At 37.6% G+C, this 26,093-nt stretch overlaps 1 protein-coding gene across 1 annotated transcript in view; it reads right to left on the reverse strand.

Annotated features, from left to right (window-relative positions):
* The window catches only part of PRKCE (protein kinase C epsilon), a 345,221-nt gene that overhangs the window by 19,255 nt on the left and 299,873 nt on the right, over positions 1-26,093 (reverse strand). Inside the window, exons 11-13 of the mRNA XM_070948304.1 lie at positions 15,770-15,924; positions 3,229-3,367; positions 1,777-1,965 (exon numbers count right to left, since the gene is read on the reverse strand). Coding sequence (XP_070804405.1) covers positions 1,777-1,965; positions 3,229-3,367; positions 15,770-15,924 — 483 coding nt within the window. The remainder of the gene's footprint in view (positions 1-1,776; positions 1,966-3,228; positions 3,368-15,769; positions 15,925-26,093) is intronic.

The following is a 26,093-nucleotide window of genomic DNA, read 5'->3' on the forward strand; positions in this document are numbered from 1 at the left end:
GGTGTGGCCAATTTAACAGTCCATTAAACAATACACACAAATTTATCTTTAATTTGTTATGCTCCTGGGGATGGAAAGCAGGTTAGTGAAGGGTTGTGGCTGCCTTGCGGGGGGTGGGGGTGGGGGAGGTGAGGGACTTCTGTTTGTGTGTATGTGTGTGTGTGTGTGTGTGTGTGTGTGTGTGTCTTCCTCTCTTCCTCCCTCCTTCCCCTCCCCTCTCTCTCTGGAGGCTGGGGTTCATTTTTGGCCTCCTCGGCTTCCGGAAGGCAACTGGGGGCTGGCGGGTAGGTGGGGTGATGTGGGCAGGGCAGCCTCATGGTCCTGCATGGGCCGGATTAATGGCTTCGGCTGGTCATATTCGGCCCACAGCCCGTAGTTTGAGGACCCCTGTTCTATAGTTAGCAAAGGGTTCAACCTTCTAGGAATTCACTATCTGCATATGGAGGACAGCATGAGGATGATGAAACAAGGATGCTCATCCCTTTCTCCTCAATGTGTCAGTGAAATTCACTAAGGGCTAATCTTACCTATCATGCAATTAAGGAAACTAAAGCTATTTCAAATTCTACTCCACATAGTCTTCACCTCCCAATAGGTTCCTCCAAGATTCTCTAGGCTGATTGGACTCTATACCATGGACATAGTTTTACTGGAATTTCCTAGGAAGACCAGCTAGTTTGCATGAAATATCTCTATGACAATGCTTGGATTGTCTGACTTTTGTAGGGTTTTAAATAGGAACTTTTCTCGCTTTGTGTTCAAGGAGAAACATCAGGTTTGCAGCAAGGTTTTAGATTTTCCAGACTACACTTTTTAAAACTGGTTTTTATTATTTTTTATATATCAGGGTAAAAACATTCAAAGTCTAAACTCTCAGGAAACTGATATGGTTACATTCCCATCCTCAGTCTGAGTTCCCATTTCACATAAAGCATTTTTTACCTGCTTTGGGGAGAATTGCCCCTAATAATTTATTTTTCCTAAACAGTTCTCACTAGCTTGCTAATCTTTCCTCCTTGTGCACAGTCAGAGTTGTTTTGGCAGTGTAAGGAACAGTATGAGAACAGTTAAATGTATATATATGACTGTTAACAATATTTTGTTTTGAGCAAAGTACAGTGTTACCTATTTCAGGGAATTAACTAGGAAGTAACTTTTGGTTAGGAACTGATCCATTGAACATAATTCCCTTGTAGAACCGGCTCATCTAAAAATAAAGATATGAAATGTATTGAAACTAACTTCACCCTTATTTTGCCACCATTTTTCATTTTTCAAGATGAAGAATGGTCTTTCAATGCTAACCAATAAATTCTAACTGACATTTGCACAGAAGCTGTGGGGGTCAGAAATACAGGATCATCTCCCAGAGAAATCAGTTGACTTTTAAATCAGCATGGTGATGGATCAGGATGTCATTTTGTTAAGTATCTTTTGGATTGAGGCCCATCCGTGTGGGACTTGCATCCTCAGTTGCATAATTCTGTCTTCATTTTAGCCAACTATACAATCTGAGTATTCAGCTTGACAAGGCACTTCAGTTTGCTGGTGTTTTTGGTTCTTCCTGAAACATGATTCTCAAGTGCAGGCATGTATACAGATATACAGATGCAAAGAACACAAACATTTTGTCTCTTTCCCACAAGAAGTTTAATTCATCCCAGACCCCTGTATACTGACAATGGCACTCTGAACTGTAGTTGAACTCCCAGCGGTGGCTGCTTCTCAAGTGTTCTAGGAAAACTCAAATTTAAAAAGAAAAATAGATAATCTTACCGCTTTCAAAATGCTGACAGCTTCTTTGCTAAGCCATACTGGATATAGCACATCATCATGTAGGATAGACTCAAAGAGGTCATCTTCATTATCAGCTTCAAAGGGAGGTTGTCCAGCCATCATTTCATACATGAGAACCCCCAGCGCCCACCAGTCTACAGAAGGACCATATTCTAATTCCTGGAGGATCTGTTAGGAGAAATCAAGAAAAAGAGGGAAATCAGTGGATAAAAATGCACAATATGAACAATTTATATTACCTGCTTTTGAAGAAGAAAGAATGCACAGAAGAGCAACAAAGATGATTAGGGTTCTGGAGGCTAAACTATATGAAGAATGGTTGTGGGAACTAAGTATGCCTAGTCTAGTGAAGAGAAGGACAAGGGGTGACATGATAGTAGTCTTCCAATACTTGAGGGGCCGTCATAGAGAAGAGGGAGTTAATCTATTCTCCAAAGCACCTGAGGGCAGGTTAAGAAGTAACAGGTGGAAGATATTAAAGGGAGATCTAACCTAGAATTAAGAAATTTCCTGACCATCAGAACAACTAATCAATGGAACGCTTGTGTCTAGAAGTTGTGGGTGTTGTATCACTGGAGGTTTTCAAGAAAAGACTGAACAACAGGAATGGTATAGGGTCCTGCTCAACCAGAGGGTTGGGCTAAAAGACCTCCAAGGTCCCTTCCAACTCTGATTTTCCATGATTATATGAAATTATTTTTAAAAGCCAGTTTCAATGAAACACACTTGGACCTTAAATTAAAACCTATAAATTCTTTGAAAAAGTTTCAGTGTGACACAATTTCTGCCCATTGTTTATCAGTGAGAACGCTATTCTACCCATCCAGTATATTCATAATACACTAAACTTAGTGTCTATCAATGAAGCTGAATGAAAGTAGATTTACACGAGAAAAGAAAAGGCAGTTCTTCACTTAGGAAACTGTTAACTTACAGAAGTTCCTATCAGGTGATATGATTAAATCTGATGATGGACATCACTTAATTCTACTCCAAAGGAAGCTAGCAAATTCATGTGAAAAAAAAGATTGAAAAGTCACTGATTCTTATGGGTTACTCCTGACTTCAGAGGCAGACGTCTGCTATTAAACTCCTGTCACAGTTGTAAACTTTACTGTTGTTGGCTGCAATATGAAAAATATACTAGAAGAGATAGACCTTCATTCTGCTCCAACAGAGTTTTTCCTGTGTTTTATGTGTTTCACAACATGGAATTGTTTTTCTGAATGGTACTGGAAAATTTGTATGGCAAGCACACATTAATCCTATTTTTTTTTAACCAAGTTCCTGTTGTGATATACTACAGTCATCAGCATACTCAATCCTAAATAGGATTACATAGAAAGAATTTGGTTTCAGTTTTTCATCGAGGGATAAGTAAGCTAGCACCACAAAAATAAGTTCTAGACACTTCAATGCATATTATTATACCTCTGGAGCTATGTAGTCTGGTGTTCCACAAAAGGTAGTAGTTGTTACTCCATTCAAGATTCCTTCCTTGCACATGCCAAAGTCAGCCAGTTTGCAATGACCTTCTGCATCCAAAAGAATATTGTCCAGTTTCAGGTCCCTTGAATAAGAAACAATCAGGAAGTTCTTAGCAATAAATAAAGGCGGGGGGCGGGGGGGGGGGGGAGGGAATGAATGTATTAACTGTGAAGAGAAACAGGTACCTTTTCCATATTCTAACAGAGAGATACAAGTGTTAAATAGAGGGTGTGGAGTACTCTCAAACTATATTCTACTTCATAGTATTTTAAGACATCTTCCCAAGGAAAAGTGTGATTTTTCCACCTCTTCTACAAGCAAAGTGCATTGATCACTAATGCAGAAGTCACATAAATTTTTGATATGATCATGTATACCATGTCTATGGCTTTATGCAATAAGCAATTGCAGATCCTATAAAAGCTACTGCTAAGGGAAATATAGTTTCATTATTATTTAAAGCTTTTCTTCTTGGATTAGAAAATCAACAGTTGATGTCCTGGGAAAGTTGGAATCAAATAACAGAACTGCCTATGGAAAAAAAGGAACCTACTTATCACTATTGTAATCCCATAATGTGCACACACAAACACACATAACACAGACAAATCAAACTAATTTCAGCAGAAAATTGAGGGTTTTTTAAACACTTCAGAGTCAGAATTTTATGAGCTAAAAGCTTCATGAAATCTGCTCAAAGGAACACCCAGATATTCTGTTAACTATAAAAATATAGCACACTTTTATCAAATTGTGTGTTTCAAGGAAACCCTAAGAAAACAGATGCTAACACAGTTGCTACATGGTATAAAGTTAAACAGATTTCTGTAAATTTCTATTTATGTACAGTTCTTTACATAATTTAAATAAAATAGTGAATACGGCAAATACCAAATTATGAATGACCTTTCAGTACTTCGTAAAACCTCCAAACATTTCCTGTAGCACAATAAGAATTTTTCTATTCTTGCTTATCATTGTTTCTCCCCCTTTTCCTTGCAAAATTCTTCCAGATCAGAAATATTCTTAGGTCTTCTTGCATTCCATTGCATATTTGAGGTCTCGGTGACATTGAAATCTGGGGCTGTGAAGACCATTCCAAAACATTTTTTTTCCTTTCCTGCAACTATTTTAAGGTTGAAATAGTTTTCAATTTTAATTTCTTCACTGGATTAGGACATTAACTTCAAGGATAAACTGATATTCTTCCCTTCCCCTCACACAATATTTTCTCTGCCACAGGCTGCCATGTAACCCCAAAATATCTTCATGCTTAACAATTAGCAAGGTACTCTTTTTTAAAATTTCACCTTTTTTTCTCTCAATGTATCTTGTGTAGTTGTGATCAAACAGTTCAAATTTTGTTTCACCTGTCCAAAACACCTTGTCCAAAATGTTTCAATCTGATCAGTTTTCATTTGCATATCCTTTCCCTTAATTTGGTTGCTGTATACCAGGGGTGTCAAACTCGATTTCATTGAGGGCCACATCAGAGTTGTGTTTGACCTCTGGGGGCTGGAGTGGGCGTGGCCAGATAGGTGGGCCAGCTCGACATCATTTGGTTCAGGGGCACCTGTGGTGGTCCAAGCACTTTCCCAGAGAAAACTGGCTCCCAAGCTCCATTTTCGGCTGCAACAGCCTTCTGCAACCCTGTGCCAGCAAAAACGGAGCTCAGGAAGGCCTCCCGCAATCCTCCCGAGCCCTGTTTTCGCTGGCAGAGGCACCATGGGCCAGTCCTTCACTGTTTCCAGGACGACCCCATGGGCCAGATCTAAGCAATCCACAGGCTGGATCTGGCCCCCGGGCCTTGAGTTTGACACACCTGCTGTATACTGATGACAAATATCAGCCTTTAAATCTGTATCTACAAAAGCGCATAAAGCTGGTAGTTTAGAAGAAAGTAAAAGCTTTTTCAAACATTTCTAACTTGGAAATCAAAAGAGACAGGCTTAAATAAGCAAAAGCAAATTCTGTTCAGTGAATAGTTTCAAATGATAACAAGCAATAGTGAAAATACCAAATATTTATCAATCGTTTGAAGTGGTTGAGGCAACTGCTATGTAGGTGTTATACAATGTTTCTATTTTTCTTCTTTCTGTCTTTTATAGAATATATTCTCTAATATGTTTTTAGCGGTCTACTTCTCCATTGAAACTTTAGTGGGTTTAAATAAGGATAAGATGAATTTATCCTATGATAACTTTATCTTTGAACGGTGTCTTGCCGTTTTATTAGCTAAAAAGATATCTGACCATAAGCTGTCTTGCTGTAATTACAAAGCAAATAAAATTAAAAAAAATGAATAGAGGCAGTGAGGTGTAAGTTAATTTACTGCTGTGCAAGAAAAAAAAAACTTAATCCTTTGCATTAAAACAGCTTATTTTTTATTTGAAAAATGGCACATGCCATGGAACAATGAGATAGAATGCTTAAAAAGTAAGATTGGACAGATCTTCAGAGACCAGATTTATTTATAGACATTATTGCTGAGTTTACATTCAACCCAGGTGTAAAGTTGAATTAAATTTATCAGACATACCACTGCTGGTTCAGTGCTTATTCAGGTATGCCAATTGAATGTATCTTGTAAATAAAACAAATGCAAGTGTTGAAAAAGAACATACCTACTAACTGGGTTTCATGAGCATGTTTATCTCAGGTCACACTTTCTAGCTTGCCACTCTCTAGGAGGATATCAAAGGTCACTGTGGTTGGGGATGAGAGGGATTGAAACCCAACATATTTCGAAAACATCCAGTTAGTGGAGGTGGCCTTACATAAAGTAGAGTGTCCAGGAATTTTGAGCTAGGCTGATTTTACTCTAATTTTTAATAAAAAATACTGAAAACAAAGCATACGAACTTTCCCAAGTTTCATGCTGATATTCTGTTACATGGAAGCATACTAGCACCTTATGGGATACTATATAGTAGTGGTCAATGTGCAAATAGAATCTATTCAACATTACCTTCTGAAACTGCCTTTGGGGAAATGCAGCAAAATATTATTCGGTTTCTTTTCAGAAGGATGAACCAATAGAATTCTATTGGTTAAGGACTAAGAAATCCAGCCAAATTTAAAACAGAATTACATTCTCCTTGTCTAGTTCCCAGCACAGATCCATCAAGATGACTAAAGCTGTCTCCTTCATATAACTGGATGCAAATCAAGGCTGAAATGAATGGGTATTCATCTTGATTAATGATCAGTTATCAAGATAAACTCCTAACACGCTTTACAGGCTCCTTGATAAAGACCTCATCAGGGTTCTTCAGAAAAAAGGTAAAGAAATTGGACAGAAATAGATAGATGACAGACAGACAGACAGACAGACAGACAGACAGACAAATATATAACAAAGTGAATCACTGTGAAGTTAAGGGAGAACCTTGACTCATTAGTAAAACACAAGCTGCATTGAATGGATCTTGACTTTGAAAGTACCCTTTACTTCATATGGAGATGTGAAAGCATTCCAGACCTCCTTTTGTCAAATGAATTCAACTGAGTTTGTATTGTAAAATTTTAAAACATTTTTAATAAAGAATGCCAATTCTTAAATAAGATTACATATGGATGTCAATCTGAAAATTCATGAAAATTCATGAAGATATTTAGGATATCTATTTTTTTTTTGTGCATGCAATAGATACTTTTTGCCCAAGTGCCCCATTCTCCTAGGAAAACACAGCAAGAAACCAAAAATCTTGTTATAGTGAAACACGACAGGTAGTCTTTTACTTACAACAGTTCATTTACAAAGTTCAAAGTTACAAAAAAGTTTTTTACAGTTACAACCTTTACATGATCATGTGATCAAAATTCAGATGCTTGGCAAGTGGTTCATACTTATGACCATTGCAGTGTTCCAGGGTCATGTGATCACATTTTGACAACCTTCTGACAAGCCAAGTCAATGGGGAAGGCAAATTCACTTAACAACCGAGTTGCTAACTGATCAACTGCAGTGATTCACTTAACAACTTGTGGCAAGAAAAGTTGTAAAATGGGACATAATTCACTTAACAAAAGCTTCACTTAACCACCACAAATTTTGGGCTCAGTTCTGGTCGTAAATCAAGGACTACCCTTATTGTGTTATTATTCTTTCTTTTTCTTTGGTCCAGTTTGCATGTTGGTAAAAACCCAAACTCACAAAGTAATGATGGATTAAGTTACCAAAAGTATATTGTTCCCACCATACTATCCCAGGCTAAAAAAGGGAAAAATAATCTCTCAGCTGTGCTCTCCAGAGTATCCTCAAAAGGAAGAAACAGTTAGTTCAATAGTATTTCCTCCCCCAACAAATTTCTGCTACTGAAGGAGGGATTTAAAGAGATTTTTGCAATGAAAAGTCTTTCCATGGGTAAATAAAAGTGATTGTTGTGTAAGAACTGTTATTTGTATTATTTATAGACCATATCAAGTATGTTGTATCATAATGGACTGTTGACATAAGTACTACTGGGATGAAGCTTTTAATTTCCAGTAGTAAAGTTCAGGCTCCTTTGCTTTGTCTCTGTGCATACTTTTGAAAAAAAAAAAAAGAAATCTGTGTTTTCAGAGGCACGTTGTACTAAACGAGTTTTTAGCATTGTCAATAAGGCTGCTTGTTTTTCTATCTAATAGATCTCTTCTTTATAAAAATGTTTTTTCATGCAGAAATATTTGGGGGAAAATGATTGAATGAGTGTGTCACTCAGACAGAACTGCATCAATTCCTTCTGATAAATTCTTTGCTTGATTTTTTACATGGGAAGGAAATGCTTGCTTTGGGTCTTTGAGAAATATTAAAATGTTTGGGTCATTTAATTTTGACAGGAATTAAAGTTGCATCGCTTATGGGGCATCTAGAAAGATAATACTTTAGTGCTGAAAGATATTTAGAACTAATATAGTATTTAGAGCTAGTAGGGGACATCTACAGGTAGTCCTCAATTTACAACAGTTCATTTAGTAACCGTTCAAAGTTACAACAGCACTGAAAAATGTGACTTATGACCTTTTTCAGTTATGACCTTTCAGCATCCCCATGATCATGTGATCAAAATTCAGATGCTTGGCAACTGGTTCATGACCATTGCTATGGCAACTGGTTTATGACCGTTGCTATGTCCCAAGGTCATGTGATCCCCTTTTATGAACTTCTGACAAGCCAAGTCAATGGGAAAGCCAGATTCACTTAATTTACTAACTTATCAACTGCAGTGATTCACTTAACAACTGTGGCAAGAAAGATTATAAAATGGCGCAAAACTCACTTAACACATGTCTCACTTAACAACAGAAATGCTGTTGTGGTCAGCATTTGTGGTCAATTGTGGTCGTAAGTCAAGAACTATCTATATTGTCGAATTTCACAAAAATCTTTCCCCTCAAAACAGCTGTAAGGAGCATCAATTTTCTCTGGAATACTAGTGTTGATACACATGGTTTTCATATCCCCTCCTGTTTCTCAAGTCTAAAAACCATCATGGTCCATGATGGCATGGAGAATATATTCTGACAAGTAAAGTGCCATTCTTAACTTACCCTCCAAACTAAGTTAAACATACTTTAAATGACTTGTTCCTCCCCGTAATGATATAAAAGGGGATGGGGTCCAATCAAATAGAACACTCATTTAAAAATAGCAATATTATATGGTTGGTTGAAAACCTTTTGTTATCTAGGGCAAAGAGGTAGCAATCTACCTATGCCTTGTTCAGATCCAGCTAAATATTTATACAATACTCACAACAGATAAGTCTTCTCAGTCATACAGACGATTGAAAAGTATATTTGTGGACAGCATAGTCATCAACTACAGCTCTCTCTTTCCATATAATTTTATCACCTGACTCCTGCATGCTTCTATTGCAACTGGCTCATTCTGCCTACTGGTAGGGCCTATTCTGAATACGGAGGGCTTACATCTTAGAAATAAATGTGCTACTTTCTTTTTTGCCAACAGACATATATGTCTGCTGGCAAATAAGTTTTCTAAGTTTTCATAAGACCCTTTCTAAGAATCATATGGAAATGGAAGGTGAGTCAAGCTCTTAGCAGTTTCAAAGCTGGCAATCATGGGAATTTAACTGCTACCCTTCCACCCTTTATTTTTGAACCAAAACTGGCATTTGCAGATGGTATCTCTCAGAGGACAGATTTGGCCCAGAGACTGTCAGTTTATAGTTTTTGAAGAATTAAGCCTCCAAAACTGCATAGCAGAGATAATAATGTTAGGCAATTTAATATATTATATTTGGAATATTTAAAGCAGTTGTGCATTTCTGTGATGTTAAAACGTTTGAAAAAATATATAAACTATTTGTTAAAACCTGACAGGTGAAAATGAAAATGGATAAATAATGATTAAAAAAAAAAAGATTACAAACACAGGCTGAGCTAACAGTCCTGGAAAAGCTCAGGAGATCTGATACAGAAAAATAAGATGCAGAAAAGTACTACTTAAGCACATAGCTACTTAAAATAATTTGAATTATTGGGCTCTGAGCTTTGTACAATAAAACATCCAGTGGTGGGTTCCTCCCGGTTCAGTCCGGTTCGGCTGAGCCGGTAGCGGTGACGATATGACGTCACCGAACTGGTTCTCCCTCCCCGCCCTCCCACGTTATTCTTACCTTTTATTTGGTCCCACCCCCAATCTATTGCTGCCTCCTGAGTCCCAGCTGATGACTAGAGGGAAAAAAACTGTTTAAACTCTTGCCGCGGGGCTTCAAAGGGCCGTCCTACAGCTGATCAATGTTAAAAGCAAACAAATGAATTGGGTCATAAGTGCGAGGACTGGTCGTAAGTGCGAGGACCTCCCAGAAATGACTGACCAGCTAGCCACGCCCACCTAATCACATGACCTCCAAGCCACACCCACAAAATAAGCCACGCCCACAGAACCGGTAGTAAAAAAATTTAGAACCCACCCCTGAAAACATCATACAATTTTAGAGGTGATTATTGTTCCCATGTGAAGAATGGTTAGAGAAATCCTAATGATGTGATCTAGAGAAAAGAAGAGATCTAAAAATTGCTTCTCCAGTTTCTTTTGGGTGAAATAAGCATTGCTAACTGAAGGAATGCCACTTCAGATATATCTCTAGCACCAGTGTGGTTGTTGCGGACACCAATTATAAATGATAGAAACAGATTTTCTGAGAACCCAAAACCTAAACCTAACTAGCTGGATTCAAAATTTGTGGCAATCTAAGGGCACTTCCCATAGTGTCCTTAATACCATATATGATTCATGGATTTGTGACTGAATGAAATCCCAAATTCTAGTCTTTATAGAATATCATCACTGAAAACCAGTGAAGGCTTAAAACGTCCTTTAATCATGAGCTCTTTGGTGACATCTTGGTCAGTTTGATGTGAAGATAAAATAAAAGACAATTTGTGCACTAATCCACAAGCATCCTAGCATTTAGGAGGGAAATTATTTTATCTATTAATATATCTAACCCAGTGGTGGGTTGCTACCGGTTCACCCCGGATCAGGCGAACTGGAGGTGGCAGTGGAGGGAGGCTCCACCCACCCGCCTGGACATCTCTGCGCATGCACAGAAGTGTCCATGAGCAAACTGGTAGCGAACAAAATTGAAACCCACTACTGATCTAACCCACCTTGTAATGTTAACAGTATGGCTTATTGTAACATAATAGTTCATTCTACAGTGAGATGGTTAACATTACATAGACACTGCTCACTGTGACTCAGTCTCCTAATGGTCAGGGAAGGCCAGCAAGATCATCTATAATGCTACTATTCTGGCTTTCTGATAGATAAAGTCACTTAGATCAGCTCTGGCTTGGATTCTAACTGGGCAGTCCAGCTAAGGTGCTCAGGGCCTGGTCTTGTTATTTGATCTAAGTTTGATCTGATGACTACTAATAAAATGGCCAAGATTTTCTGTGCTCTCAGTTTGGTCACCTGTTCATTGGATCTGGCCACCTCCTGGTTACGAAAGCAGCCAGGGAGTTGCTGTGATTGGATCAATACTATGATGTTGGCCTCTTTGAGAGACAGGGTGGTACCTTCTCCCTTGTATTGTAGCCTTTCTTGAACCCAACATTCCTAGTTAACTATAATCACATCTCCAACCTTCCCATTGTCAAGAAGTCAGTCTGTCTGTAGTTGGTGAGAAATCTGGAAGAAGTGGATTATCTAGACCTCTTAAGAATACTTAAGTTGCCTTCATTCTTGTCAGGAAAAGACACTTCAAATTTTTGCAGAAAAAAACCTAAACCCTATTGTCATTCCTATTAGGTCCTTGTGAGGAAAAAAAGAACAGTTCTAGGTTGTTCTGACCTCACTTGTGCTGCTGCCTGAACTATTAGTGGAGTTTTGTTTTGGTTTCTTAAAAAAGAGAAAAAATTAAAACCCTCTTCTCTATCACAGCGATGATGAGTATGTTTATTCCAAAGGGAAGATCTCGCAACTAGTCCTCTATTCACCTAATCACTACTAGTGGGTTTCCAATAATGTGTCTGGATTTCAAGCCATACAAGTGTTTAACTGTACAAGTTTAAAATTGTTCCAAAGCATCTGGATGAAATGGGCATAGCAGAGTAAATATTTAAATTCCTGATGATAAAAAATATCAGTGTAGAAATACTACTTTAGTTCAAAATTTTAAAGGGCAACTACTAGGTATGGTGGAGAAATGCAATTGCTTCTTTTGTTCTCTTGATACCAAACTACTCCACAAGCTGTCTTTATTATTCTCCAGAGAAGCCTTAAAGGGAAGTTCTGTGTATATAGAAAAAAATAAGACATATGTGCTTCTGTCCCTTTCTGTATATAAAAGCATATATTTTTGAGCTCAGCCAGGGAATACAGGCTCATTTTTAGTTTCTTGTTAAGTAAATATAACAACCAAATAAACTAAAATAATTGACGTTTAAACAGAAGATAAATACTGCTTCCCAACTTCCTCTTCGTAGAATTAGTGTTATCAGGCAGAAAGCACTGGTCCCCTTCCTACAAACTCTACAGGAAAAAGACTGCCCTCTCAGGAATGTAAACTTGGCATGCTTCTTGGTTGCCTTCTTTGGTTTCTCCTTTTCCCTCTTAACAAAAGGCCCACCCTATTCTTCCCATGTTAATGTCAAGGCTCTGTTTACATGATGATCTGTTTACATGATGCAGATGAATATTAAGGAAGGGAGAGCTCTTACAATGACACAAATGCCATCTCCAGTAGCCTTTCCAGTTGGAGGTACAAGGGGAAGATCATTTGGAATGGGCCAAATTTTAGGAACTTAGAAGAATCTTCTTCAAATGTCACCCCAACCAGAAACTCACTGACCTAATTCAGATGGAGTTGCAAAGCCTTGTTTTGTTGACCCAGACCTTCAGGCATGTATGCTTCAATTTATTTTCTTTCTTCTGTTGAAGAACTACAGTTGGCATCAAAACATGACAGGCTCTACATTCACGGAAAATCCTCAAGGTTTATGTTTTCTTGTTTACCTATCCTCAAGAACTGGGCTGTGGTGACTGCAACTTGAAAACTAGTTGCCATCTATATATCCTACAATATGTTACTTCATCCACATTAAACGTTTTTTGTGTATGTCAGCTTAATTCAGGGATAACAATAACACAATTTTGGGGGGGGAGAAAGGGCCAGATTTGCTGTAGTTATGTTCTTTCAAAAAATAATAATAGTAATCATATCTTCTGATGTGCTTGGAATTCAAGGAAATGAAAAAATGGCTTCCTTCTTTGCTATTTGTTATGAACTCTTCTCACAGTCATCCACCTCTTGTTTGAACTATTGTAATGTATTCTACATTGGGGCTGCCCTTGAAGAGTATCCGAAAGCTTCAGTTGGCTCAAAATGCACATGGTTTTGTGCAACTCCAAAGAGAGTGTCATCTCTTTTGCAGGACTTACACTTGTTGCTGATTTGCTTCCAGATGTTGACTATCACCTTTAAAGTGCTACATGGCTTATCTTCCCAATTATATCTACTGGTAAATCCTCTCTTTAATGGACATCATTCAGCTTAAACATATATTCTTTTGTAAAGTCCATTAAAATCAGAGGCTTACTTTATTGTTATAAAGGGTAATACAATACTAAAGTTCTCAACTAGTCTTTTTTTTTTTTTTTTTTTTGCCAATCCCCTGGTTTTTCATCATATAAAGGAAAAGGCATGAAGACATAAACCACTCTTGGTTTCTTTCCATTAGAGAAGAAAATGTTCATGGAAATTTCCATATTGCATGACACTGATTCTTTCTCTCAGCAGGAGAATGCAATCTTTGGCACTCCAGATGTCAATGAACTACAACTACTAGTAACAGTAGAGACCGGCAATCTCCGCATTTACACAGGCAATGCAGAGAAGAGGAACTTTGTTTGGGAGTTGTCTATCTGATTCTTAAAATCACTTTTAATTATAGAGATGGGAATTTTGAAAGATAGGAGCAGATCCTATTTCTCAGCAACTTTATTAAAAACAGCCATCTTCTTTCTGTACAATAGCACTTAAATCAAAAATAGGTCACCACATTGTGACACATTCAAGGCTATTTTTTTTAAAAAAAGATTTGTAATTTGTAAATAATTTGTGTTGAGTACACAACACAAAAGATATCGGCAGTAACAGCACTCCCACTTGCTCTTTACTGATTGGTTCCATGTCTCTGAGATTCCATGACTTCATCCCTGTTCTATTTATTTTCAGCTCAGTTATGTTGTATGTCACACTGCTAAGAAACTCATTTGTGCCTTGAAATACTGTGGTTCTGCAGGCATAGCATTTGTTTCCATTTGAGGAAATCTTAGCTTTATATGAACTTCCTAGTTCTTTGGTTACAACCATGGTAGCAAATCTTTCAAAGGGAATGGTGGCTTGGCAGCTTTTCAGCCCTGCCTCCTCGTATGATCTATTGAGACTTTTTCTGTGATCATACATATGAACACACAAGAAATGAGTGTGTTTGTGCTTCATGTGCAGGTAATTTATTGTAGTCCCATTTTATATGATGTGGAGTTAAGGGGGATTGTTGCTGTAAGAGTTTTGGCAATTTGAGAGAGAGAGTATTTTTGCTTTTTGTTCTCAGCATATCTGAGTATATGGTGTAAACATAAATACATATTGTCTTCAAGTTGCTTCAGAGGGATTGGGAAATGGAAGTACCAACAGCATAGAAATCAGAATAAGTATCCAAAGTAAATACAGAATCAGAACATTTCTAGAAATTTTTATGTACCACGGTAAGATTTTTTTTCCTGAAAAGAACTGAAGGATGAAGAGGGGGAATGAAATGCTATTTTAACACCCCTATTAAAACCTTTCTCTTCCTATCTTTCTCTTTCTCTGGAATATAGTGTGCATTATGTGTGACTTGTTTTTCTCTTAAAATATTGTAGTAAGTTTTAAGTTGCTCATCTCTCTTTCAGAGGAATAAATGGACTGCTGTCCATGCCACTGAATTCCCAATACACTGAGGTTCAGGCTGGCAAGATCTGGATAGGAAAAACAACCAATTCTTAATCTTCTCTCCTCTCCAATACATATTCCTATGTGCTTCCAAACATGTATTATTTTTCGGCTTCATTTTTACTGGTAGTTGGCAATGATGTATCTGCAGCAACCTCCCCTGTGAATAGTGCTTTGTGACTGCCCTCTTCAAGTACTTCATGAAAGAGAAGTGATCCCACAGCCAACTTCCCTTACTGCAGTTTCTTCTGTATATGCCTGCCAAATTTTATCTGAAGTCATGAAAAACTGCCAGTTTCTTTTCTTTGTTTTTGTTTTAAAGGGAAAAGAAGGAGAGGAAGAGTGAAACGACAAGATAAAGGCCTTAATAACATAGAAAGATAGTAGGTGAAAATGTATTAAGAAGTTCCTTGTTTCTAATAATAAATATTTATCTCTAAGTGTATTCTTCATGGCATAACGAAAAGTTAGCAATTCAGATTTGTTATTGTTCAGCCAGATGCCAATCAGGAGCTACAGGGAACAAATTCAAGTTGTCTCCAAAGAGGTTCTTCCTGTTAGCAGCTGAGCCTTCACCCTCACCATGCAGACTTCATGTACAAAGCCTCATCAAATGATTATCCCATCTCAGACTGGAGACAATTAAGACAAACAAACCCAGGAAGTGGCAGGGAGTTCCGAAATGAAAGGAAATCCATGGCAGAAGAAGAAAACTGAAGAGATTGCCCTGATCCGCAACCAAAGTCAACGATGGGTCACAGCGTGCCAAGTTTTTAAAATAAGCGTTGCTTGTTTTATAATACAAAACTGGCACCCACAGCTGGCAAGGCCTGCAGAGACGATTCAAATGCTAACATTCAGAATGATAAACAGTCTTCTCCCCACCTCAAAAAGAGTAAGAAAAAAAGTTCTGTGTTAGCAAGCAGAAACTAACAGCCAATGCGGTTGCTAAGAGACCCTGGACTTTAGCCAACACCAATGAAACGAACAGCTTTAATAATTCTTTTTTTTTTCAACCTCTGAAAGAAAAGTACCTGTAGATGACGCCATGTTGATGTAGAAACATGAGTGCCGATGTGACTTCTGCTGCATAGAAGCGGGAGCGAGGCTCGTCAAATTTGCGTGAACGTTGAATCTGAAACATTAGGTCTCCTCCATTGACATATTCCATGACGAAAAATAGGCGGTCCTAAAATTCACAAAAAAATAGAGCCATTTCGTTGTTTTTTGCCTGGGTTTCACAAAGATGCTACTGTACATTCATGGCACATCAGGAAATTAGATCTCTGTCCAAAAATGGAAGAAACAGCCAACTACAGCTATCTGAACAAGAGGAGCAAATGCTTCCAATTTAAACTATGGGTACTTCAGCTAATGCAGAATGGCTTAAAAAAATTACAGATTTGTTTCTCAAACGAATACTTTTATTTTTTAAAGGAAAATATAATAGATGCATGAGGATCTTTTGCTTAAGTGCAGCATTTCCTTCTATCACGACAAACCAATTTATGTGATATTCTACTTCACCTCATTTTATTTTATTTTATTTTTCTAGTTTTTAGCATTATGAAATAACTCAAAGCCTCGTTTTGGCTGTGCCAATAAAATTTTGAATAGGGAGAAAATACAAAAAAAAAAAAAAAAAGACTGCTCTTAGACAATTCTGGGTCAATGGATGGCACTGAATATTATAAAGTCACAGTCCCTTTTGACAAAGATATTTCCCTGGTTCTCTAAAGCAGGGATGGGGAAGTGGTGATTTTGTAGCTTGTGGACCACAGGTTATCAGCTTAAACTAGAACCAGCCAAACTTAATTATGGTTGAGTTTGAGGTGTATATCCTGTGATAAATTAATCACTGCTAGTTCCGTATTATTCAGAGATCAATAGGAGATAATAAAAGAATTGGAAAAGGACAGAAAGGGGAAGCTATTGACAAAAAGAATAAAGAAAGTTTAGGTCAAATTCCTATATTTTACAAAGACAAATGGGGTATATTTAATTCAGAAAACTGTTTGAGACGATGCATTCACACATTACAATTTTATGTATATAAACACAACAAGAATTCTTTGGAATGGGGGGGGGATAACAAATTTGAATAAGGTAAATCTTAGGAATGGGGAATCTGGGTCCCCACAGATGTTGCTAAATCACAGCTGCCAGCAACCCCAATCAAGCTGTCCAATGGCTGGAAATACTAGTTCAGGAACATCTAAAGGACCTTAATTCCTTATTCTATATTAGATCTAATGCTAAAAAAAGCAGTACTCTGCTATACCATGACAGAAATGTTCACCTACTGATATTTCTACAGCTGCAGTTTTTGACTTAATTTTAGTTCAGTTAGCTAGTTTTCACAGACATTTTCAATGCTTGTATTTTATTGAATAATAAGACTAGGATGTTCAAAGTATACAATTATTTTAAAAGTTTGTTTTGCTTTGATTTTTTTTTGTAGCACCTCTCCAAGTCCTATCAAGAAGTATTCAGTGTTCTGTATGGTTTCTCTCTGGTTGGTGACATGCAAATTGCTTAATATGCCCTGTTTATGCAACACAATGATAACACAAGTCAGCACTGAGCTAAAACAGAACCAATAGAGACCGGATTGTGGTAAGGATAGTGAGCTTTATGCTGGCCAACTCCAGACCAATAGATTTGGCAAGAGGAAAGGCCTAGTTTAGAGTCAGTTATGAAGGCTCTCAAGATCTCTTCAAAGTCAAAACACTGAAGAGCCAGAGGGATAACTATATGGGGAAATAGTCTCAGGGTTTTAGAGTCTCAATCTTGCAGGGGTTTTTACTTCAATATGTAAGACAGAATTGTTCTGTTTTTCACATGTTCCCATCCCCCCCCCGGTTTTTACAAGATCAATGCTTCCAGATGATTGGCTAAAGTTTAAGCAAATAAACTGGATATCCTTTGACAGTAAAATAATTCTTGATTAGGAATATATAAGGGCTTTTGCATCCACTGAATTGGATGTGTTGCAATATCAGGGGAGATTACTGAGAATGGATGGACTAGTCACTAGGGAAACAAAGAACTGTCTGTATACAGTTCATTCTTATTTATTTATTTATTTATTTATTTATTTATTTATTTATTTATTTATTTATTTATTATTAAATTTATAGACCACCCTTCTCCCGAAGGACTCAGGGCAGTGTACAGCCAAAGTAAAAAACATAAATACAAACATCAAAAGCAATTTAAAAAGATATATATAAATTTGGCCCCAAAGTTAAAAAACAATAACAAAACATTTAAAAAGCATTAAGCCAGCCTGGCTTGCTGAAAAAGGAAGGTCTTCAGGGCACGGCAGAAGGCACTCTTAATCATCTTAATCATAATTCTCACGTCATTTTTGTAATGAAATTTCTTCTTTAAAATTTGGCTGACTCAGCCCTTCCTCAGAACCCGTACTTCTGCCCAATTTTAAATTTTTCTTCTCAAAGGGTCCCTTCCCTCCATGCTCTTTTATATTCATTTTCTACTTTCCAACTATTCTAAACAAAACCGTACTTTTTGAATTTATCAAAAGCAAGTTGGTTCCTCCACCTCTAAGCTCTTTTTGCCTGTTTTACTTTCTTGATGCCATATGCCACACATCACATTTGAATAATGTATGACCCTCATGCTGAATGCAGTCAACTTCACATTCAGTAAGATTTTCTTCCCTTCTATCTGCTGGGGACTGCCAAAATAAAAATAACTGACAGGTTGTTATCCTTATGACAGCCTCAGGTAGGTTTTCCTAGAAATTTATGTTTTTTTAAAAAATTGCAGTTTATATTCTACTTTACCATTCCTAAAGTTGATTTCTTATAAAAAGCTAAATTCTTTTCTTATTTATGTTTGGAGGAAAAATTAACTCTTGCAATTAAAAAGAGACAGATTTATGCCTTTAAAAACTTTTTAGACACATTTCCTTTCTTTACATGGAACATATCCTCAAGAAACAAAAAAAGTGTAAACTTCCCAGAACTTTTTTGGGTGTATGGTTCTGAGCAAAACATGCTACTTAGTACATATCTCATGAAGAGTTCATAAGGAAGCACACACATCGATGTAAATAATACTATAATATATAAATGACTGTGAAACAGACATTGTTAATTGTGCAAGCAAACAGGAACAGAAAGGACTGAATAGAAGAAGGAAATTGAATCACAACTATGTCAGCCTTCAACCAGCATGAAATAAAGTACTTGAAACACCACACTACTCCCTTCTCCCAATGCACCATTCTGAACACAAACTTTTGGGATTATAGTAAACTATAAAAATTTTAATAAATGAATAAGCATGGAACTGACATTCTCTATTTTTGCAAGCCTGGACTTTTGGAGCTTATAGTTATTGGAGTTTATGCACATGTATTTTAGTGTACAAATTCCAAGTTGAAGAATGGTCGAAGGGGTGATTCCTCTCTCCTACCCCACTTCAAAAATTCTTAATATTGTGCAATTATTGGCACACTGGCTGCTGTGAAATCTCTTTGTGATCCTTGATTTGCCTTAAAAAGGATTTACTAACCTCTCAACTCACTATATAGTCTATTATTTCTTAAGTGCACCGAACTGTCCAGCAGAAGAAAGAAATGATGGCTTTAGTGCTTAGCTCCACCCCTTTATCAGCCCTTTGACAGACTTAATCAAAGGGAGATTTGTGAGTATTCCTACTGTGAGATAAAACAAACCTATTTATGGCAGGATAAATCACTGTATGCATATCTAGGAGAGCAGCTGAGCTACTAAATCTTACCCTGGGAGAATTAACATTTCTCCCACTGTTTCTTTGAATTGTGCCAGAACTAAACATGCATTGCTCCAATGGTTATTGTGGTAGGGCATTTAAGTATTCTATGAAGAGCAGTTTTTATGAGTGCATTACCCTCCTCTGTACATCTCAATCATTGGATCTCCTTTGAACCCCAACTTCATCTTCACATCCATGAGAAAGTGTTGAGTACATTATCTTTGTTACCAGAACTACCCAAATGTAAACCATGAAGAACAAGTTTGGGAACTCCTCATGAGAACTTGTGAGTGATGACCACAGCTTCCTTTGAGGAGAAATAAATCCTCAAACCACTTGTTGTGTGTATCTAAAAATGACCACTGAGCATTTAATGTTTATATACGAAAAGATAGTATCAGTGGGGAAATGAAACTTCATGTAAATTCCAGACAAAAGGTAATGTCTTTGATGTATTGTGTTCGGCCTGAGAAAATCTGCATAAAGAACTTTCCCTCTCACTGGGTTCTAGCAGAAATCAATTCATCTTTTCTTCGGCTTGTTTGTTTTTTCACTTTTCAATGTAATGATTACAACTGGACAAAGATACTAAATAGCAGGCCAAAACATGAATTGAGAAAAGCCAAGAGGGGCAATCCTCCCTTGCTTTCAGTTCAACACTGAACATTAGGCAGCCTGTCAGGTAGCCAAAGATAGCTTAATTGGCTGAAATATCACAAAGCAGAAACAAACCACGCAATACATTTTCCATTTTCAAATCTCAGACATGTGTCCGTGCTATGTGTCAGGCAAGCAAGGGGTGTCAACGCAGGTCCTAAATTTCAGGAGCTACACTTGTACACGATTCAAACACCCAAATCAGGAAAAGCTTCGCATACACACCCCTCAATCACTAGAATCCACAACTGATAAGACTTATCAGTATTTTCCAAGTGGTATTTTTCTTTTTATATGTTTCTCATATAAATGGGTGTGAAGATTTTTCCCCCTCCAATTCCAAGAAGGGTTTGCTTTGTCAATAGATCCTTTTTTTTCTTCCTTCTTGGAAACCTAATAAGTTATGTTTCTCCTCCAAATGCTAAAATTGTTCAAGAAATGTTCTAAATTGTTCATGAAATAGAAGTATGTCTCAAGTCTGAATAATGGGAGCTCCTGGCAAACAGAATCCACACACTGGCTATGTAACAGGAGTCCAAACTAAGGCTGTGCTGAATTATCACCCTTCTCTGTGGAAATGGAGAAAATATTCAGTAACTTTTAAGAATGGATCCATTCTAAGAATTTCAGGTGTTACTTCAAATGATTTGTTAAATACTGAGGCAAACCATCATTTCTTCAAAACATATCCTGGGAGAAATGCTACTGTATAATCTACTCCATTGACCTGCTCTATCCTTGCAATGCTACCAGGATCTTCAGGATAGCCAAACAGGAGAGGAGAGGGGAGAGGAAGGGAGGGGAGGGGAGGGGAGGGGACAAGAATAGAGGAGAGGAGAGGAGAGGAGAGGAGAGGAGAAAATCACAAGTCCTTAATATCCTTTGGAATCTGAAATTGCTTAGGTTGAGGCAACAGGCAGCTTTCCTGTACTGTTCTAGATAAAATCCTATTAGTTCTTTGAATCACCTGATCCACGAGTAGATGACTGCAATACTGTCCTCTCACCAGTTGTGCTGAAATTGCTGCCATATAGCCGACAGCACCACAGATGCCCAATTCCTTCCTCTGGCATACAATGATCTGTCTTATAGGACACAACATAGACTCTTCTCTAACTGTACAAAGTCCAGTTTGCTCAAGGAATCCCAAAATCACAACTGAAACTCCTGTGTACATGTTTGATTTTATAAGATACTCGATTCAAAATTAGAAGGTTATGGTGTTCTTTATCAACTGACATAAAAATTATGTGTATGTAATTCTAATTTAAGCGAGAGCTCAAACAGCTTTAATGTTTAATGTTGTTGAAAATTAGGGAAATTGTGTTGTAGTCTGTTAATAAATCAACTGCTTATTTAGGCTCTGCATAGTTTCATGATAAAGCACAACTTTCTGAATAGTTAAAGTGCTGCACTGTTTTTGACAGGTATGGCTGTTTTGGAATGATTCACTTTTTCTTTGCCAACTGAATGCTTAATGTATGTATGTTTATATTATAATGTATAATATAAATGTATATATTTAATCCACATTACTAGCATGCTGCTTGACTGATTTCTACAGAATTCTGGAAGAACAAAATGGAGACAAATCACTGTAAATGACACCTGTAGTCAATATGTGCAAGATGTACACTATATTCACAGTGGAGGCAGCAACTCTGTACATGCGCTTGATTCCTATGAAATCAGGTTTTGGTTGCCATTGAATCTGACTCATACTATAACCTTGGCTTGGCATGGCAAGGATTTAGGGGAAGTGAAGCATCTCCTCCCAAGTTGTTCTTATGTGACTAGTCCCATAGGTTTGCAAATTTGAAGGGGAAGGCTAAGGTTTTCTCTTGGCCTTTGGACAGTATGCTGCACACCCAAAAAGAAGTAGGGTTAGAAAAGAAAACTACCTGGCACCAAACTAGCATTAAGTTTTGATGTTATTTGATTTAATTCAAGTTGAATTAAAATTGAAATGACATTAAATTAAGTACAGTCAATATGATAATACATATCTTCTGACACATCAACAATTGTAAATGACTGGCAAATTTTAGAGACTCCCACCCAAGGCTTTAGGGGCCTGCAAGTAGGCTTTCACCTTTTTGAACTATTCAGAAAACCCAGAGTTAATAGCCTTTTTTGAGCCAGATGTTCATCTATTAAGATAACCTCTTGTTTTGCAAAACATATTGGCTCAAAAACCTATGCATAAGATACTGAATGCATGAGATCATATATTCGTAGTGGCTTCTGCTAAGTAGTTAAATAATATCAGCAAAGGTATTGCTAGGTTTAAGACAGGTTAAATCCAGGATAATACCATCCTATGTTGCTCTTGTTATTTCTTTTATTTTTCACTAAACATAAAGATGGAAAGTGGCTCTCTTCAAATATTTATTGCATGTGGTGGCCAAGCCCCAAAATTGGTAACTTCTACAGATGAAGCAAATCCTTATTCCCTTTTGGAGTTAGGTACAGCAATTTAAAGGAAAGAACTACTCATTACGTGGATTGAGTCAATATGTACAAACCACTGCTTTATTGCTCTATATTAGAATCTCAGTGTTATAATCTGACAAACAGTGATATTTACTTCAGGTTAATATATCTCAAGCATACTATGGAACAGCAACAGCAAGAAAACTTTTTTGCCATCTTGTGATAGTGCTTCTGTTGCCTTTGGATAAACTGTATACAACACAAGGGCATCAGGTATGCCTGATTTGAGAAATTCCTCTGGGATGTATACTTAGCATTTAAAAAGATCAATGGCTTAGTACGGTATTATATACCCTATCAACTCTCATTAATCTGAGCAAATTACAGACAGCAATGGGAAAGTTACTTCCTAAAGTTTCATCCACAACATTAGCATTGATTTTAACAGAATAACATAATTGGAAGGGACCTTGGAAGTCTTCTAGTCCAACCCCCTGCTCAGACAGGAAACCCTATACCATTTCAGAAGAATGGTTGTCCAATCTCTTCTTGAAAGCTTCCAGTGTTGGAGCATTTACAACTTCTGGGTGCAAATTGTTCTACTGATTAATTGTTCTAACTGTCAGGAAATTTTTCCTTAGCTCCTTTATTAGTTTCCATCCATTGCTTCTTGTCCTGTTTTCAGGTGCTTTGGAGAATAGTTTGACTCCCTCTTCTTTGTGGCAACCCCTGAGTTACTGGAACACCGCTATCATGTCCCCCTATTCCTTCTGTTCATTAAACTAGACCTATCCAATTCCAGCAACCATTCTTTATATCGTTTAGTCTCCAATCATCTTTGTTGTTCTTCTCTGTACTGTTTCTAGAGTCTCAACATCCTTTTACATTGTGGTGACCAAAAGTGGAAGTAGTATTCTAAATGTGGTCTTACCAAGGCATTATAGAGTGGTATGTTGAACTGATTAGCAAGAATCCTGATTGACTACATTGCATGGAAATATTTTATATCCTTCATCACGTTTGTTTACCTTAAGAGGCTCAAATGCTTCACACTCAGAAGCAGGGGTGAAGTTCAGCAGGTTCTGACAGGTTCCGGAGAACCGGTAGCGGAAATTTTGAGCAGTTCGGAGAACCGGTAGTGGAAATTTTGAGTAGTTTGGAGAACTGGCAAATACCACCTCTGGCTGGCCCCAGAGTGGGGTGGGAATGGAGATTTTGCAATATCCTTCTCCTAGGAGTGGGGAGGGAATGCGGATTTTGGAGTATCCTTCCCCTGCCACCCCCACCAAGCCACACCATCCCCACCAAGCCACACCCACAGAACTGGTAGTAAAAAAAAAATTGAATTCCACCACTGCTCAGAAGGCCTCACAAGGGAGAGAACAGAATCATACATATACATGCGTGTAACAGAACCTTAGCAGCTTATAAGAAAAAAAAAAACTAACTCTGGAAGGGAAAGACTGAATGAAGAGATTCTGGGTACAGAGGTGGGTTATGCAACTCCTTCTCCTTATTGTTTCTCTAATCCAAATCTCCATTTAGTGCCTGTTTCTCGTTAGTGATATGGGAGGCTGCCCCATTTCTATAACAACTTATGTAATATGTAGCTCAGCTTTGTAAACAAGCTTCCAGAGCATTGCTACCAAAAGCAGAACTCATCTCCATCCCGCTTCTATGACTATGTGAAGTGGTTCAGCAGTTCCCATGTACTTATGTGCAAAGGTCAGCCAGTGACAACAGTAGGCTCCAGCTTCACAGCACAGCAAGAGACATCTAAAAGGACTGTGATCATCTTGAATGGAAAATTTCAAAAAGAGTCCTGCTGGGTCACAAACTTTGGCCTATCTCTAAGCAGTGGATTATTTTCATGATTTATATGAACACAGTGTTCTGAGTAACTTAAAATTCATTAAATTTCCATAAAGGCAGATTTTTCTTAATGACCAGATACATTCTGCTGGGACAAAAAGTTAGCCTAAAAGAAATGGCTGGAATGTACAAGGGCTGAAACCATACATGATTTACTACAGAATATTAATAGCATAATTGGCTTTGCTCAAGAGGTCTGCAGCCGAGATCTCATTGATTTCCTATTCACGAATTACAGAATAGTGTTAAGGCTTCAATATCACTATACTTCCATGCTGGATCTGTTGTATTTTTTAGACAGTTATTGGTTAGAGTTTCTTTTGGAAAAATAATAAAACTCCAAACAATGAATTGAAACTTCATTGTGTTTTTCTGCCCCAGAGCTTTTATGGCTTTTGTTGTTTATGTTTATTTTTTAAAGTATTCATTGTTTCAGTATGGATCTATCAGTTAGAATGCAAAGGTACACTTAGCCAAGCTTTGTGGAATAAAACCATTTAGTAGATTTCAAGACAGAATCATTTACCAAGGGACCTGTAAGATGGAAGCAAGGAAAGATAGGAAAATATGTCCTTCAAAATTCATGCTCTTCAGGATTTTAAGGTTGTTTTCAACTAAATAAATATATATATATATTTACGAACACGAAGCCAAACAACAGCAACACAGCTCACCAGCTCAAATCCCCCTGCTACTCAGACTAACCCGAGCACAACCAAGCCCCCACCTAAACAGAACACACACCCATCCAATCAGAGCACAGCCAACTCCCCATCCAATCAGAACACACCTCCGCCCAATCAGAACACAGCCAAGCTCCCACCCAATCAGTTCACACCCCCACTGGCAGTTAAAAGGAAGAAACAGCTGCGATCACACACATTGCTCCTAGAAGCACGAAGCCGAGAACACCAGCCTGAAGATGACGAATGAGACGTCGTCAAAACGTTGCCAAGAAACCTCCAATTTTACGCGGGAGAAAACCCGTTCACAGTGATATATTTTACAGGAAAGTGCACACAAAAGTAAATGTTGATGGAAAGAAAGCATACAACATGTGTGACTTGATATACAAAATGCATATGTTAAGAGCAATGTAAGAAATACAATTTTAATGCAAAGATAAAAAAATTCAGACTGCTGCAAACTGAGCCTAAATTCTAAATGCTGGTCATGTAAATATTTAAAAATTGTTGTTCATATTATTTTGCATGATGCCATTCTGAGCTTGGAACTGAAAAACCTAAAAGTGAAAAGTGAATTTACATTCTTAAGCAAGCAGCATATGGGCAGCCAAGAACAAAATATTGCATTATAGAGTATTCCTAGAAAGTCTGCAGCCCATATAACATTTTCCAGGACATTCATTTGGTGCCATCTTTCCTTGCTCCATCTGTTCCATTCTCTTTACTAGATACTGAGCTGTCTATAACCAATTTAATATGCTCAGTATACTAAGTGACTTTTGCAGGGAAAGATGATTCCAAAAGAGCATAGTTGTAATTTTTGAAGCTTGTTGAGGATGGTGTGTTTCTGACTCCATAAAGGCTACCACTTGGAAAACTGAACTGCAATTCCTACACCTAATGAGAGACCACTTGCCAAGTTTTGATTAAGAGACAAAATTAGATT

The sequence above is a fragment of the Pituophis catenifer genome, unplaced genomic scaffold (genome assembly GCF_029215685.1).
Source record: "Pituophis catenifer annectens isolate HBS135680 unplaced genomic scaffold, rPitCat1.0.hap2 SCAF_1, whole genome shotgun sequence".
NCBI classification, from domain to species: domain Eukaryota; kingdom Metazoa; phylum Chordata; class Lepidosauria; order Squamata; family Colubridae; genus Pituophis; species Pituophis catenifer.